At 37.9% G+C, this 17,197-nt stretch overlaps 1 protein-coding gene across 6 annotated transcripts in view; it reads left to right on the top strand.

Annotated features, from left to right (window-relative positions):
• The window catches only part of LOC144971234 (serine/threonine-protein kinase Sgk1-like), a 185,991-nt gene that overhangs the window by 155,213 nt on the left and 13,581 nt on the right, over positions 1–17,197 (top strand). For all 6 annotated transcript variants that reach the window (XM_078911748.1, XM_078911769.1, XM_078911758.1 and 3 more), the window contains 5 exons: positions 1,641–1,740; positions 10,042–10,094; positions 11,098–11,212; positions 11,636–11,794; positions 14,449–14,561. In XM_078911748.1, coding sequence (XP_078767874.1) covers positions 1,641–1,740; positions 10,042–10,094; positions 11,098–11,212; positions 11,636–11,794; positions 14,449–14,561 — 540 coding nt within the window. The remainder of the gene's footprint in view (positions 1–1,640; positions 1,741–10,041; positions 10,095–11,097; positions 11,213–11,635; positions 11,795–14,448; positions 14,562–17,197) is intronic.

Consider the following 17,197-nt stretch of genomic DNA (forward strand, 5'->3'; position numbering starts at 1 on the left):
ATGACAACACGTTAAAGTTATAAATTGGGGGCTGGGGGTGGAGGGGGGGGGGGGGGTTCTGATTCCTGACTTTTGTTAGTATGCGCTTGGCTAAGAAGCTCACAACAGTGCCATCCGGAAGTATAACGGACCAGCACAAAAACTATGTGTAACCATGAACGTTTATAGTCTGGTTAAAACAGTTAAGTGAGAAGTACTCATAAACGCGGATGGCAAAAACCAATATCAAAGAGCCGATTGACGTCATCTTCGTTCTGTCTATAGCTTTTAATAGACCCGATTCTTTTCTTATACGTATTTATTAAATGTGTAGTTTAGTCTACGTAAGATCGCGTCATTCTTAAAATTAACATTGAACCCAATCCCACCTGCAAAGGGCCAGATAAATCACACGAGTCAACGAACCGTAATATTATGGGAGTAAAATTTGGCAATTATCATAACTGAACACTGGGCTGAAAGCTAAATAAATTAATGATGGACATTCTTAACATTCCTTGACCGTCGATAAGTTGATCAGGAAGTTGAATCATCAACGCTTAACACGCCACAGTGCGCAGGCGCAGTGAAAGATGTGGCGTGCAAAACAGACTCCGTGACCTTTAATTGACACCATGTTTGTTGTCAGATAAAATACATCAAAATCTACAATCAACCAACAGCGATCACTTACAAAATACGTTTTTTTTCTTTATTTCTTTGGCTGGAAAACTTTAACTTAAGAATATAACGGTAGATAATTAATATGACTCGCAATTGGATTCAGTAGTCTGATGTCACGCCGCCCGGCAACGGCGGCCATCTTGGTTCTAAACAAAGAAAATCTTTACTTTTTATTCTTCATGCTGGCTAGAACTTTTCATATGCCTTGTGATCAGAATGTGTAAAAGTCAAAACATCAAATTCATGTGGGGGTTTTTTTCTCCTCTTAATACGCTTTTATGCTCGCCGGAGAAATATTTCATACGGGCGTCGGCCATTGTTCCGATAGTTTAGAGCCAGTGTTACTAAGTTACCATGCGTCATTAGGAAGGAAGTGACGTTACGACTGTTGAAGAGTATTTGTTGAAGAAGTTTTTATTTCCATTCTATCTTTGAAAGGGGCCCCGATAACAGTCGGTAGAGCCCTCGCTCCACAAGCAAAAGGACCGAGATCGATCCCGGGTGCAGTCGAGATATTTTTCTTTCTAACCCCTGTACTCCCAGCAGGGATTGGGTAGCTGGTTTTGTTAAATCTGGCGGAAGTACTTTGCGATAGACTACCGTCCTATATTGTCCGTTTCACGCTATAGAAACCAGGATTAACCCCGGTTCCATGGGCCTGGTATCTGAGAAATCTCGGGTTTTATTATATTTTACAAGTTGTGACTTGCTTTTAATCGATTGATTTTTGATGTAAAATGGTAATATCGCCTAACAGACAAGTGCTGCTGTTGGCCAGGGGGGACCCCTTGTAAAGCACATTGAGCACGTTTAGTGGATCTTGCTCTCTCTCTCTCTCTCTCTCTCTCTCTCTCTCTCTCTCTCTCTCTCTCTCTTATATATATATATATATATATATAATATATATATATATATATTATATATATATAAATGTCCATGTTTTGTAATTTTTGATTTTGTTTCTTTTCCTTGTCCAGGCCTGACGTCCGTCTGTTCCTATCCCTGGACAACCCCAGAAATGTACCCAGTATCCAAGTGGACACAGTGGACAACGACAAAGACGACGAGGACGCAATGGTCAGTGATGAGCACGTGCGAAAATGGAAAGGCTTCGTATGGGAACAAAACAGACAATGGACGTTTCGGGTACAAACCCTTCGTCAGCGCAAAAATACACAAATAAACTTGGGAAAACAAATTTATTTGTGTATTGTTGTGCTGACGAAGTGTTTGTACCCGAAACGTCCATTGTCTGTTTCGTTTCCATACGAAGCCTTTCCATTTTCACTCTTTCGTTAGTATTTTACGATCACCGGCTTCAGGCAGCCCCTATCGTTTTCTACTTTTCCGGGAGCAAGTGCATGTTATTATATTTATATCGTAGTATGTGATCAGTTGTACCGAAATGGTATTATTTCGTGATGGACGCCTAATGCTGAAAGTTTAATTTAATTTTGAGCTTAAAGATAAAATTTTGATTGAGATCTAAAAAGTTGTGTGTGTGTGTGTGTGTGTGTGTGTGTGTGTGGGTGTGGGTGTGTGTGTGTGTGTGATTAATTTCGCTGTGTACTTATTTACAGGTCTATTATGAGTTCATCATTGTAATACTCTCAAAATAACGCATTATAGTTTCCATTACACAAATAATGGTGAAAGTTTAATTTAATTTTGAGCTTAAAGATGCAATTTTGATTGAGATCTAAAAAGTTGTGTATGTGTGTGTGTGTGTGTGTGTGTGTGTGTGTGTGTGACGCGTGATTGATATCGACGAATACGTATTTACAGGTCAGATGACCCAAACTATTATGGGCTCATTTTTGTAATACTCTCAAACCCATGACACAAATGTTAAATCAATCCCATATTAATTATGTCCACCCATCGTGGATTCGTTAACTAAATCTGTTCGATCTGTTGGAAGATCATTCGCAATAGACAAGCGTCCTACCCTAAAGGGTAGCAAGAAATTCATATTGTTTGTCAGAAGTTAACATGGCTTCATGGCCCCTGTGGTTCCGTAGGGCTAGTTATTTGACTCAAAATCATGACTTTGTGGATAGCTCGTGACGTTTCAGTTCCGATACCACGACTATAATAATAATAATAATAATAATAATAATAATAATAATAATAATAATAATAATAATAATAATAATAATAATAAATAATAATAATAATAATAATAATAATAATAATAATAATATCCAATGGCGTGGCATGCTTACAGTATCATGTGGTGCCAGAATCAGAAGAAAATTACTTTTAAAATGCTATATTTGTAAATACAAAAGAAAGATAAAAAAAAAAAAAAAAGAAAGAAAGAAAAGACTTACTCAAATAAGTAAGAGGTGGTATTTACCATTTCTCAGTTTTATTTTCTTTAATTGCTGTAATCCATTTTTAAAAGATGGATGCGGTGCCAGGCACCAAATCAACCAATATAGACACGCCCCTGAAGACTATCTATAATAGTCACTGTAAACTACAAATCAATTCACTATCAGCTTGCTGGGACGCCACAAACCACATTCCTTGCCCATGGCTACATAACAACTGACCACCTACTGTATAAACAAAAACCGTTTCACTGTTGACAAGGTCAAGATCATGATATGGATTTACCTCTTTGATTGGAACGAGGCACCGATAATTTGGCACGAAACAACGCTGCGTGTGGTTTGAACCTGTTAACCTGCCGTCCCCCGGAAACACGCGTATTTAAAAATTTGGCCAGAAAACTTCTCCTTCCAGTATCGATCTATTTAAATGACCCTCATCTTGGGAGAAATTCTCAAACCAGGGACATCGCGCCAATTCCCAGTTTTGAGAGTTTTTGGTAATATGCGGGTCATTTAAATCGATCGATATTTGAAGGACGAGTTTTCTGGCAAAATTTTAAAAAATACGCGTTTTTCTGAAATACGAAAGTTTATATATACAGGTTAAGTGTGAAGTTTATCCTATAGTATCTACCCTGGCTACGTGCAGGTTTTCTCTGCTTCGTGATACATACAGCAATAAGTACCTACTGCCCAAAGGAACTAACCGACACGAAAAATAGCCTGTTGACAGTAAACATACACTGACCCCACCAGGCCGTTGGCTGGAAGTATGTTAGGCTGTTGTTGTAGCTAAGGACACGAGTACTTCTGACGTGCTTTGGGAAAACAAAAAGAAACCCATATTAAAAACTTTTTTGCCAGAAAACTCGTCGGTCAGATATCGATCGATTTAAATTACCCTCATCTTGGCAATAACTCTCAAACTTGGGACTTCACGATGTCCCAGGCTTCAAAATTTTTGCCAAGACGAGGGTTATTTGAATCGATAGATATTTGAAGGACGAGTTTTCTGGCAAAAATATTTTAATATGCTTTTTTTTTCGGAGTACGGCAGACTTGTAGTAAAGACTTACATATAAAAGTACATTTTAGTTAACCCGCCCAGCCGTGGTTGGTGCCCGTATGCTGAATGTCATAAAGTTGAATGACTCCTTAACTGTTTTGAAAATTGCCGTTGTAGGTGTTTCCGTTTTTCGATTTCTAACAGACCAAAAACGATGAACAGTTAGAATCGTGTGATACAGGACAAGAAGTATTTCAAAAGCTAACAATGAGTCTCTCAATTTTGCGATACTCAGTCAATATTCAATAAGATACGCCAAACGTTACTTTCTTTTGCCGCTCATAGCTTAGCCACTCAGTTATGTAATCGTTCTGTTATCGATTCTGTTGCGATTGAATTAATCCTAAGTAAACTTATGTAAAGGTATAATAATATTCTTATATTATATCGTTATCAATGATTGGTGGAGGTTGGGCTGTGTCTTGACCCTTCAGGGGTGAGGTCATTGGTCGACTTACATACTTGTGGTTAGGCGAGAGATTAATTTTAGAACCCAGGTGAGAGAGTTGGGTAACCGGTGATGATATGGGTGGACGGAATCACAGTCGCAATTAAATTGTTATTAAGAATGTATGGTCGCTCTATATTATAATCAGTATTGGCAGTTTACTTTAATCTATATACCTACATAGATATAGAATATAAGAAAGCTCATTTATAATTTTCTCTATTGAACACAGTCTTCAGACGCAATACGATCAAGTGCACGCAATAGCACGATAAGAGAACGGTCATGAGAAGAAGGGGAAGATGTAATTCATTGCTGGGAACTTCAGTTTCGCAGGCAACGCTTGTTGGGCATCTTATTGTACAAATCATCCGTTGTTCAATATAGGGTGGAAAAGTAGTCATTTTAGACCCATTCGTTCCGCGGAGCTGAAGTTTACCCCGGTTTCTGTAACGTCAAATGATCCGTTATCATTGTTGGCACATTGTTGAAAAGTACTTTTTTTCACCCAGGTCCTATTGACCTAAGTTACTCTATCACTGCTAGGTGGACGTTGGGCCCGGGAGGAGGGAGGGGGGTGGGGGGGGGAGGGGGGGTCAGATGAGAGCTATGACATGGGTGATCAGAAAAGACAATGTCGTTATGGGTTTGGTCTTGTCTGGTCATCTTGTTCCTTCAATTCAGGAGTGACTGCATACCCGAGTAATGTACTAGTTAGACTACATTTATCAGCACGAGATGGGGACGTATTATTAGAAACACAACAATTATTCTGGAAAGCTCTCTCTCTCTCTCTCTCTCTCTCTCTCTCTCTCTCTCTCTCTCTCTCTCTCTCTCTCTCTCTCTTTCTCTCTCTCTTTCTCTTTTTCTCTCTTTATTCTCTCTATCTCCCTCTCCCTCTCTCCCTCTTTCTCTCTCCCTCTCTCGCCCCCCCCCCCTCTCCCTCTCTCGCCCCCCCTCTCTCTCTCTCTCTCTCTCTCTCTCCCTCTCTCTCTCTCTCTCTCTCTCTCTCTCTCTCTGTCTCTTCCTTTATGTATTTGTTTATAAGTGTAACTTTGACCTGTATTTAATTGGAATTTCCTTCCAAATGACCGGATGGTTATAAGCATTGTGAAGCCCATGGATTATGATGGAAATACATGAACTACGCAGTGAATAATACACCTGGGTAATAGGTCGTTATTCTACATCGTTATGAAAATTACGTATGTCAAGTAAGGCGAGTTCCGATGTCGTGTGCTCGGAAATCTTGTACAAAGATTAGTCCAGCACGGAAGCGCCCCAACCAACATTCATACTGTACAGTTAAAGATATCATTATCTATCTAGGCCAACTAACCTGAAGACAGATAAGGCCTTATCACCTCCAACCTTCCCAGATTGTATGCCAGAACCACGGATAGAATGACCAGTAAAGTTTTTCCATCATTTTGGAATTCATCCATCTTCTTCTTCTTCTTCTTCTTCTTCTTCTTCTTCTTCTTCTTCTTCTTCTTCTTCTTCTTCTTCTTCTTCTTTCTTCTTCTTCTTCTTCTTCTTCTTCTTCTTCTTCTTCTTCTTCTTCTTCTTCTTCTTCTTCTTCTTCTTCTTCTTCTTCTTCTTCTTCTTCTTCTTCTTCTTCTCTTCTTCTTCTTCTTCTTCTTCATCTTCTTCTTCTTCTCTCTTCTTCTTTCTTCTTCGTCTCAATTCTTCTCTTCTTCTTCTTCTTCTTCTTCTTTCTTCTTCTTCTTCTTCTTCTTCTTCTTCTTCTTCTTCTTCTTCTTCTTCTTCTTCTTCTTCTTCTTCTTCTTCTTCTTCTTCTTCTTCTTCTTCTTCTTCTTCTTCTTCTTCCTTCTTCTTCTTCTTCTTCTTCTTCTTCTTCTTCTTCTTCTTCTTCTTCTTCTTCTTCTTCTCTTCTTCTTCTTCTTCTTCTTCTCTTCTTCTTTCTTCTTCTTCTTCTCTTCTTCTTCTTCTCTTCTTCTTCTTCTTCTTCTTCTTCTTCTTCTTCTTCTTCTTCTTCTTCTTCTTCTTCTTCTTCTTCTTCTTCTTCTTCTTCTTCTTCTTCTTCTTCTTCTTCTTCTTCTTCTTCTTCTTCTTCTTCTTCTTCTTCTTCTTCTTCTTCTTCTTCTTCTTCTTCTTCTTCTTCTTCTTCTTCTTCACTGCCTGACCCGGGCAGACGGAGTGATATTGTCGCATAACATACGAGAATAAAGGAGAAGGGAAAATAAAAACAATGAATAAATAAATAATAGACAAAATAAAATACTGGGCAAAAACAAACAAAAAAATCAAACGTCAAATAAAAACGAAATATAAGGAGGTTTATCCTTCCCATATAAAATACAACCGCAAAATGTGTACTTGAAAAAAAAATTAATATTATAAAAAAAGTATGATTCAATAAAATAATGTTCTCACAGCTCGTTAACCCCCCCCCCCCCCAACAAAACCCAGTTAACTGTAGTACCCTTGAAAGAATTTCAAATTGTGACCAGAAAACTCGTCCTTCAAATATTGATCAATTCAAACAACCCTAGCCTTAGCAAAACAACCCTAGCCTTAGCAAAAACTCTCAAACCCGTGACTGTGCAAATCGTGGAGTTTTCTGCCTAGATGCGGGTTCTTTTCATCGATATTCAAATGCCGAGTTTTCTGTTCAAAAATTTTAATACCTTCTTTTTCTGAGTATGGTTGTGTTAACCCTCAATACTGCGGCTATGTGGTCTAGTGGTATGACACTCGCTTTTGGATCGGAAGGTCCTGGGTTCGAGCCTCGCTCGGCGCATAGTTGAGTCCTTGGAAAAGACTCTTTACTCACATTCTCTCACCGTACTCGGTGTAAAATGAGTACCTGGGCGTTAACAGCGTTGTCTTTGTCCGAAAAATTGTAACATCGCCTAACAGGCGTCATGTCTCGTCCTACATGTTAAATGTTGCTGTTGACCAGGGACCCCTTGTAAAGCGCATTGAGCACATTAAGTGGATATTGCGCTATATAAATGCTCATATTTTTTTTTACTGTCCACAAAACACATTCATTACAATTTGGCCAGAAAATTTTGACTTCATATTGATTTATTAAAATGACCTCCAAGTTGAAAGCCATTATTTTAAACCTAAGACTTCAAAAGAGGGCTTGGACTTAATAATTTCGTACAAGTTGGGAAGTCATTTTAATCAGTGGATGTCAATCGACAATTTTTTAAGGTGATTTTGGCTGTTTATTGTAGGATGGATCTGGCAAAATAGCCATTATTGTGGTATAGCATAGACAAGCTTGGATTACCAACCTTTGTCATAATATGTCACATACATTCCTTTTGATGAACTCTTCTGTCGCCGTGTTACTGTCATAATATCTTGTGTCTTTGTGTTTAAATGCGTGTGTATGTATGTGTGTGTGTGTGTTTGTATGTGTTTTTAGCGTTGACAGTAGGACAAGGAAGAAGGATGTAAATAATGAATAAATTTATGACCGAATGAATTGATGACTGAACAAATGAAGTCAAACGAACGTGTAAGAATAAAGTGAATGATAAATGGCTTAATGATAATAAAGATAAGCTTTTACTTAGCATGTTTCCTTGTTGAGCAAAAGAAGAACAACACAGTTCAACTGTTTGCCTCAGTTTCTATAGGGAATGAGATTAGCGGAAGAGTAGCGTCCCTTGATTGAACGTGACCCATAGTCCGTAACGCCACCGGCGGAAAAGTTATTACAGATAGAACGTCGTGTTGGTTGTGCGCGATGACGAGAGACCATTGTCTACTGATAGATATTGTTGTGGATGAGAACAATAAAGAGAGGAATAAGAAAACAAATGAATTGTGTGGATGAATAGATAGATACATAATAAATTTAAACATAGATATGAAGGTAGATCGATTGATTTTGTCGGTAGATAGATGGATCGATGTATGTATGAAGGAAAAGATGGGTGAATTGATGAAAAGGTGAAACATAAAGATAAATATAGATTCATAGACAGGTAGGTAGGTAGATAGATAGATAGATAGATAGATAGATAGATAGATAGATAGATAGATAGATAGATAGATAGATAGATAGATAGATGGATAGAAAAGCGGATGATGGAGAGAGAGAGAGAGAGAGAGAGAGAGAAAAGAGAGAGAGAGAGAGAGAGAGATGTAGTACCATATACCTGTCCCAACAACGATCAGGCCCTGGGACTAAAACCACCCCTATCTCTCGCGCTCTCTTTCTCTCTCTCTCTCTCTCTCTCTCTCTCTCTCTCTCTCTCTCATTTATCAATTCCGGGAATCGGTAACATCTAAAGATGGATGAAAAGAAGAATAAGGAGGAAGAGCGGAGAGGAGGGAGAGGGAGAAGATAAGAGAAATAATAAAAAGAAAAATTGAGAATAAATAGAAAATAGATAATAGAAAAATATAGACATAAATAGATAGATAGATAAGATAGATAGATAGTGATAGATATAGATAGATATAGATACATAGATACATAGATAGATAAATACATAGATAGATATATAGAGACATACAGACATACAAATTGATAGATAAATACAACCAAAGATAACATATTGCACTGTATATATTTGTCCCGATGGTTGTCCGGCCCCGTAGGCCGGCCCCGTAGAACGTAAAATTTCGTCGGCGACTCGTCCTCCTATATAAGCAGTCACTGCGAGAGACCCATGCGCACAACCAACATTACGTTCTCTCTCTAATAACTTTTCCGTCGGTGACGTCACATACTATGGGTGACGTCCAATCAAGGGACGCTACTCTTCCGCTAATCTCATTCGCTATTGTGAACGCACGATTTCCTTTACTTTTAGACATGTCAGTACTATTGAGTTGATAGGATCTATCTACACCTCTATTATGACAAAAAACATTTTGTTCATTTTGGTCAGGAAACTTTTACTTCAAAAATCGCTTTATTAACCCTCAACTTGACAACACCCTACATAGCAAAGACTATAAAAAAAATTGTACAAAATCCAAGTTATATTTTGTTTCATTCAAAATATTTTAAAAAATAAAACATATTTTTATAAAACACAATGTTGTCCCTTCATTACTTCTAATTCCACAGTGCTGGACAATATATTTGATTCATGATTGATATAATGTCTTGTTTCATATTGTCATGATATATAATGCTATATAATGATATATATAATATATATATATGTATATATATATATATATATATATATATTATATATATATATATATATATTTATTTATATATTATTTTAATATTTACCACAATGTTTGAGTCAGTCAACATCGATGTTTCAGGCCTAATCAGCCATCGTCAGGACTGTGTGTTACATGTTTGGTTTGTTGACTGCTGTTGTTCGTTGAAGTGGTTCCGGTTTGTAGTTGATTAATAAGAACTTCCGGCGATATGGACACGTATTGTACATCTCATTTTTCGTGTTGAGTGTGGCTTCATGAGGGTGTTTGATTATAGTATATATTTCTCTTCCAGGCATAAGCTACATTATATATATATAATGAAATTTTACCTTGTACCTTGTATTCGATTTCAGAACGGAAATAAAGACGAAAACCCGGTCAACTTAGGGCCCAGCGAGAAAACAAGGTACGAAATTTACTAGCTGGATTAGGTTTTTGGTTGCTACCATAAATATAATATGCCTGCTAGATGAATCTTATGACCATCAAGTTTGTAAGCATGTAACCACATAATAAATAAATAAATAAATAAAATTCTCTTTTTTCATCCCCAAGGGGAAATTTGTCTTTAGTGTCTATTCCAAGGGAAGACTGGAATAACCCAGGCGTCAGCCGCAGAGCAGCGCCGCAAAGTGAGATAGGGCGAGGTGACTTGCTCAAGGTCACACAACGCAGCGGCGGGTGATTGAACTCGGTACCTTTCAGGTACGAAGCAAAGACCGTACCGCTGAGCCATGCTGCCCCATAATGCAACTCAATGCGTTTTGAAATGACCTATGTAAAGACTTTGTGAGCAAGGTTCAGAATATGGAAGGCCGATCTGATTATTTTGGTCTATAATAGGAAAGTTATACATTTAACTATGGGTTAAAAATAATGTGTAGTTTTCATGAAATTATTGCTAATTTTTGAGGGATCATGTCCTGTGAAACAACAATTATGTCTGTGCTCTGAATTGAAAGAAATAAGTAAAAACAAATAAATAACAACAGTTTTGCCCTCCCATTACATAACAACATGCAACAAATCGGGGGTGATGATTGATTTGCTCTATCTCCAGATTTTTTCAAAAGCGAAAGCCTAAGAAGAAATAAATAAACTTGAAACTTCAAATTGAGAAAAATTAATTTAAAGTTTATTTGTTGTTAATAACTTTGTATAAACTTCAGCCACTCTTTTGTGCATAATTTTTGAGCTAATATTAATCCCAATTTGAACAAAAACTTTTATAGGATGAAGCCGTTTGAAATCTGTTTGTAACGCGTGCCGTATCTCAAAATCTTCCAAAAATGGAGATGCAACTAGTTTGTCCTCAGCCCAAGAAATTCTGCCATAGCTTTTTGTATTCAAGAGACCTTTTGAATAAGTCTTTTAACTTTAAACCTCATGTTTGTTTCTCGTCCAATCAGCGTCAAGCCCTCAGACTTCGAGTTCCTAAAGGTCATCGGGAAAGGCAGTTTTGGCAAAGTCTTGCTGGCCAGACACAATGTTGAAAACGATGTATACGCCGTCAAAGTATTACAGGTAAAGGAAAACAAAAGGATTTTTTTTAACTATAGTGATGTGTTCTTGCCGTTATCGTCGTCGTCATCATCATCATCATCATCATCATCATCATCATCATCTCTCTCCTCTTTCTCTCTCTCTCTCTCTCTCTCTCTCTCTCTCTCTCTCTCTCTCTCTCTCTCTCTCTCTCTCTCTCTCTCTCTCTCTCTCTCTCTCTCTCTCTGCTTCTTTTTCGTCTTTTCTTACTTTCTTTCATTTCTCCCCACCCACCCCCCTCTCTCTCTGTCTCTTCTCTCTCCATTTCATCCATCCATCCATCCATCCATCCATCCAGTCATTTATACACTTTTTATTTTAATTTACTCATTAGTTTCATTTCTCTAACTTCTCACCCCCCCCCCCCCCTTCCTCCCAACACATGTGAACTCTTCCCTCCTCCAGAAATCCGCCATTATGAAGAGGAACGAGGTAAAACACATCATGGCGGAGAGGAATGTGCTGTTAAAAAATGTCAAGCACCCGTTCCTTGTGGGACTTCACTACAGTTTCCAGACTACAGACAAGCTTTATTTTGTCCTAGACTACGTCAACGGGGGCGAGGTGAGTGAGGTCACGTGACTTATAAATAAAATAAATAAAATTCCCTTTATTCATCCCCAAGAGGAAATTTGTCTTTAGGGTCAATTCCAAGGGAAGACTGGAATAACCCAGGCGTCAGCCGCAGAGCAGCGCCGCAAAGTGAGATAGGGTGAGGAGACTTGCTCAAGGCCACACAACGCGGCGGCGGGTTATTGAACTCGGTACCTTTCGGGTACGAAGCAAAAACCGTACCACTGAGTCACGCTGCCCCTAAATTGTTTGTATTCAAACATAAATAAGATCATGAAATAATCGATATTTATCTTTTCTAAACAAGCAGCTGATTTGCATAGAAAGGAATTGCTCTGATACGCTGCCGTCCAAGCTCCTACCTACCTTCCCAATAAAAGAAAAGAAAACAAAAATAGAACCAACCTCCCCCCACCCTCCCCCCGAAAAAAAATCGTGTGCATTTATATAGTACAATATCCACCAAATGTGCCTAAAGCGCTTTACAAGGGGTCCAAGCCTACAGCAACAACACCTGAGTACGCTGAAAGAATGTGAGTAAAGGACTCAACTATACTGGGCTCCGAGTTGGACTCGACGGCGAGTGTCTTATCACAAGACCATATTGCCGTACATGAAGGAGAAGGGGTGTGAGCAAGATAAAGGAATGGAATAAGATGAGGTAGAGAAAGGAGCATGGGATTGTGGAAGAAGAAGAAGAGGAGGAGGAGGAGGAGGAGGAGGAGGAGGAGGAGGATAAAGATCCAATTTAAAAAAAAATCTTTTAAAACTGTAATTAATTCGTGTGTAAAATAGATTCAGATTCAGGCACAGACTTGCATAATTTACACAATTAAGTGGAGATAGTGCAACTCAATAATGTAATAACATGGATATGTGAATTTTACAAAGACAAAATTCTATGACAAAACCGTGAATCGTCACACTTTGATAAATACACCTTCTTTAAAGGTAATTATGCATACAAGGGTCAGAAGGGGCCAAGTGAAAATTAAAACAAATAAACACATTAAAAAAATTGTGGCCAGGAAACTCGTCAAATAATAATAATAATAATAATAATAATAATAATAATAATAATAATAATAATAATAATAATAATAATAATAATAATAATAATAATAATATATAATAATAATAATAATAATATATGGATAATAATAATAAAATAAGAAATATCGTCGATTAATGCCATCTTTCCGCAAAACCCGTCAAACCCGGGATTAAGGAAGTCCCAAATTCGCGAGTCTGTTTTTGTTTGTCTGTTCGCTCTTTTTTTTTTTTTTTCCTTATTGTTTGTTTGTTTTGTATGTTTTTTTTTTGTTATTTTTTTTTTGTTTCTTTGTCTTGTTTTTATTTGGGAAAGATTAGAGTCGTTTTAATTGATCGATATTTGAAGGGCGAGTTTTTTTGCCCTAAATTTTTAAAATGTGTTTTTTTTCAGAGCACGACAGTTAAGGGGTCAAATGGAAATGGGTTTGATAAATCACATTCTAATACTTTGAAATTTGCTCTGTAATGGTCTTGTCACGGCTCCATCTGTGTCATCTCTTAAATTAGAACCAGGAAGTTACGGTTAGAGATTACAAGATTGATTATTTGATTTTACATATTTCCTCTTGCAAAATTTAGTTCTTTGCGACGTACGCGTATTTGCAGGTTTGATAACGCACGCAATTATGGCCTTCCTTGATTTAAGGTTGTTGTAATGGCAGGGCAATCTTTGGCTGATGGTTTGAGAGTATTTCTATTACAGTTACGGGACCCACTACATGGAAATAACAACATCGTCGGTGTAGCTTGTGAAAGATAATATGGAATTTTTATTTTAATTGTTTATCTCAAAATTAAGTGTCAAAATAGCAAAGGAATAAATTCATATTAAACTTTCAATTTATGGGTTTTTTTTAACCTGAAGATGAACAAGTTTTTTCCTTTTAATTTTTTTTCTTTTATTTATTTTTAAAAAAATGTTTTAATTGGTTTAGAAATTTACTACAAGAAGAAATGTTTGTAAATTATTTTTCCCACCTTGTAACACAAATTAAATGACGTACATAGTTTTACGTACCTCCCAGATTCAATCCAATAATTTGTCACGGGGACACGTGAAAATTTACATTGCCTTGTAGTACGGATAATCCCCTCAATATGTTTTTGGTGTCAAGAGTCGAATAGACATGATCGGCCATTATTATGTATTTGGATTGGACGAGTTTTATGGCCAAAATGCTTTTAAAAAACTTTTTTTTTTTTTATTATTTTTTTTTTTTTTTGTGTTGGTTTTCATTGAATGGCAGTGAAGGGGGTCAAATGAAAATGAGTTTGAAGTACATTCTCATGATTTGAAATGTGCTATTGTCACACGCTACACATCGGTACACAGTTTTAAATTCCGTTGAGGAAAAAGAAGTAATGACCCTTTATATTATAATGACATTTTGATTATTTGTTGTTGTTTTGTTGGTTGCTGAAGAGGGGTTTTGAGCTGGAAAGGTTCCGTGTGAAGTTTTCTGTTCATTTTTTGAAATTGTTAAATTATTATTTTTTTTTTATTTTGGTCAAAACCTTTTTATATGTAGTAAGAACTTTTAACCTTTTAACCTTCCTTTATAATTTCATGCTTTTCTCTTTGTCTTTTCCAGCTGTTTTTCCACTTACAACGAGAGCGCTACTTCTCGGAACACCGTGCCAAATTCTACTCTGCTGAAATGGCCAGCGCCATCGGCTATCTCCATTCTCTCAACATTATCTACAGGTGGGTACCTACATCAACAGTATCGCTGTATTACTCCGAAAAAAAAAACAAAAAAACTTTAAAAATAATTTGGCCAGAAAACTCGCCATTCAAATCTCCATCGATTAAAATTACCCTAATCTTGTCAAAAATTATCAAACCTGGGACTTCTGTAATTTTTAATGTTGAGAGTTTTTGGCATGATTAGGGTCATTTTAATCGATTGATATTTTTGAAGGGCGAGTTTTCTTGCCAAATTTTTTATAAACGTGTTTTTAGGCAGAGTATATGCCAGAACAGTTGTTATAAGATAAACGGACTTTATGGATGTCGGGGGAGGGGAAAATGGGGTGGGGGTGGGGATGTATACGGTGGTAAGTATAGAATGAATGCAGCGCAAGATGTCGTCATTCAGCATTTTGTTTAATTTTGTCTCTTTAGGCCCCTTGTTGGGTGATTAGTTCTCACTAATTTCTATCAATCAGATTGCAAACGTTAAAGGTTACACTTAGTTTTATGTTTTGGCTTTTTTTTACGTTTTATTTAGCTTGCAGAGTGAGCATTTTACATAAACGCATACCATCAATTGATTGAGCGCTCCATAAACAAACCAACAGGCATGGTTCGAGTCCACATTGGTTCCCGACGATTCTGCCCACTCGCTGTGATCTGGACAGCTGGATCGAACTTGTTTTAATTTTTTGTATTCTGTGTGTGAGTGAAAGTTATTCTCTTTGGACCAAGTGATAAAGAAAGAGCATTTATATACCGCAATATCCACTAAAAGTGCTCAAAGTGCTTTACAAGGTGTCCCTTACCAACAGCAACACGTAACATGTAAAACGAGACATGACGCCTGTTAGGCCATATTACATTTTTTCCCCCGACAGAAACAACGCTGTTAACGGCAAGGTACTTTTTAACTCCCCCCCCCCCCCCCCCCCCCATCCCACCCAACCCCAATCCTTCATGGAAATCAAGGACTTTCATAGTATCTGTTTGGAGCGTTGTTGCTCGGAATCCATAGAGCAGAGTGGCACCATCGAGTTTAACAACAACCTTCTTCTTCTTCTTCTTCGTTCCTCTGATGGACATCTATGGCTGCAGTCCGATATCTGCTATGAAGTCTGTGGTCCGCTTTAGGTCCTCAGCCTCACCATAGAGCTTTGTGTTGAGTGTTGTAGGGGTGACCCAGTGGTTCGAACAACAACCAACATCGGGTACTTAAACTGGCGTCTGTGAGCCTTAATGTTATGCTGAATCAGCAGAAAGATGGAGAGGTACAATTGAGATAAATGGATATTTTTATAAAGCCTGGGCGTTGAATGGAAGATTCACTCACACACACACACACACGCACTCATGCATTAGAGGTGTAAGGGGGAGAGAGAGAGAGAGAGAGAGAGAGAGAGAGAGAGGGAGAGAGAGAGAGAGGGAGAGAGAGAGAGGGAGAGAGAGAGAGAGAGAGATTAGAGGAATAGGATAAAAGAAGAAAGAGTGAGAGATGGAGGTAGAGAGGTAGGGAGCGTGTGAGAGAGAAAGAAAGAAGGAAAGGAAGAGCGAGAGAGAAGAAGAAGAAGAAGAAGAAGAAGAAGAAGAAGAAGAAGAAGAAGAAGAAGAAGAAGAAGAAGAAGAATAGAATAGAATAGAAAGATAGAATAAAAGAAGGGGGGGGGGGGAGAGAGAGGGGGAAGAAAGAGTGAGAGAAAGAGTGAGAGATGGAGGTAGGGTGGGTGGGTGTTTTTGAGAGAGAGAGAGAGAGAGAGAGAGAGAGAGAGAGAGAGAGAGAGAGAGAGAGAGAGAGAGAGAGAGAGAGAGAGAACGAACGAACCAACGAACTAACTGTACAAACTTGTTTGTTTAAAGGTGGGTTCAGTTCAGCACTTGGAGTATTATTATACAATGGTGACGTCAATGACCTTTGTCCTTTGACCCTTGGTGTCATTTGGCGATGTCTCCTCTCCACCTTAAACGAGAAAAGATTCTGACCAAGCATAAATGAAGTTATTGTTTGTTTGTTATATTATCCATAACGATGTTATGATAGCTATGTCAATAAATCGGCATTGGTTATAAATAGTAATAGCTTATGACATTTGACCTTTGCTTTCACTCGCATTTCTCACCTCAACGTACCGGAGGAAGGGAAAAGTTTGTATATAAAAAAGGCATGGCGACTATACCGGGCATTAATTGTTTTAAAAAACAAAACAAGCAAAAGCAAACAAAAACAAACTAACAAACAAACAAAAACAAAAAAACACACAAACCTCGATTGTGCCAAATGGTTTCAACATTTCCTGAAATAATAAACGAGACCCTTCGGATCCGAAGGCAACAGCTTCTTATGGTTCTCACACCTCTGTGTTATGGCGATCGACCCGACCCAATCAGCAAAGTCCGGTCCGCATTCGTGCACCGTCGCGAACCCGCCCGGTAGCATCGTCACAACACACCGTTCAACTAGATGCTCTGCCGTTTCGGGTTCTTGCCCACATCGGGTGCATGTAGGACAGGTGGAAAGTCCCTACTGAATCCGAAGGCGATTCTCATATCACTGGTTTAGACCACGTAGCGCGCAATGATCATTATCATACCATAATTGAAAGGAAAAAAAAATAATTTAAAAAAAAAATGGTTGTATGACACTCGCTTTC

The sequence above is a fragment of the Berghia stephanieae genome, chromosome 1 (genome assembly GCF_034508935.2).
Source record: "Berghia stephanieae isolate SIO BIC M18660-M18661 chromosome 1, UCSD_Bste_1.3, whole genome shotgun sequence".
In the NCBI taxonomy this organism is placed as follows: domain Eukaryota; kingdom Metazoa; phylum Mollusca; class Gastropoda; order Nudibranchia; family Aeolidiidae; genus Berghia; species Berghia stephanieae.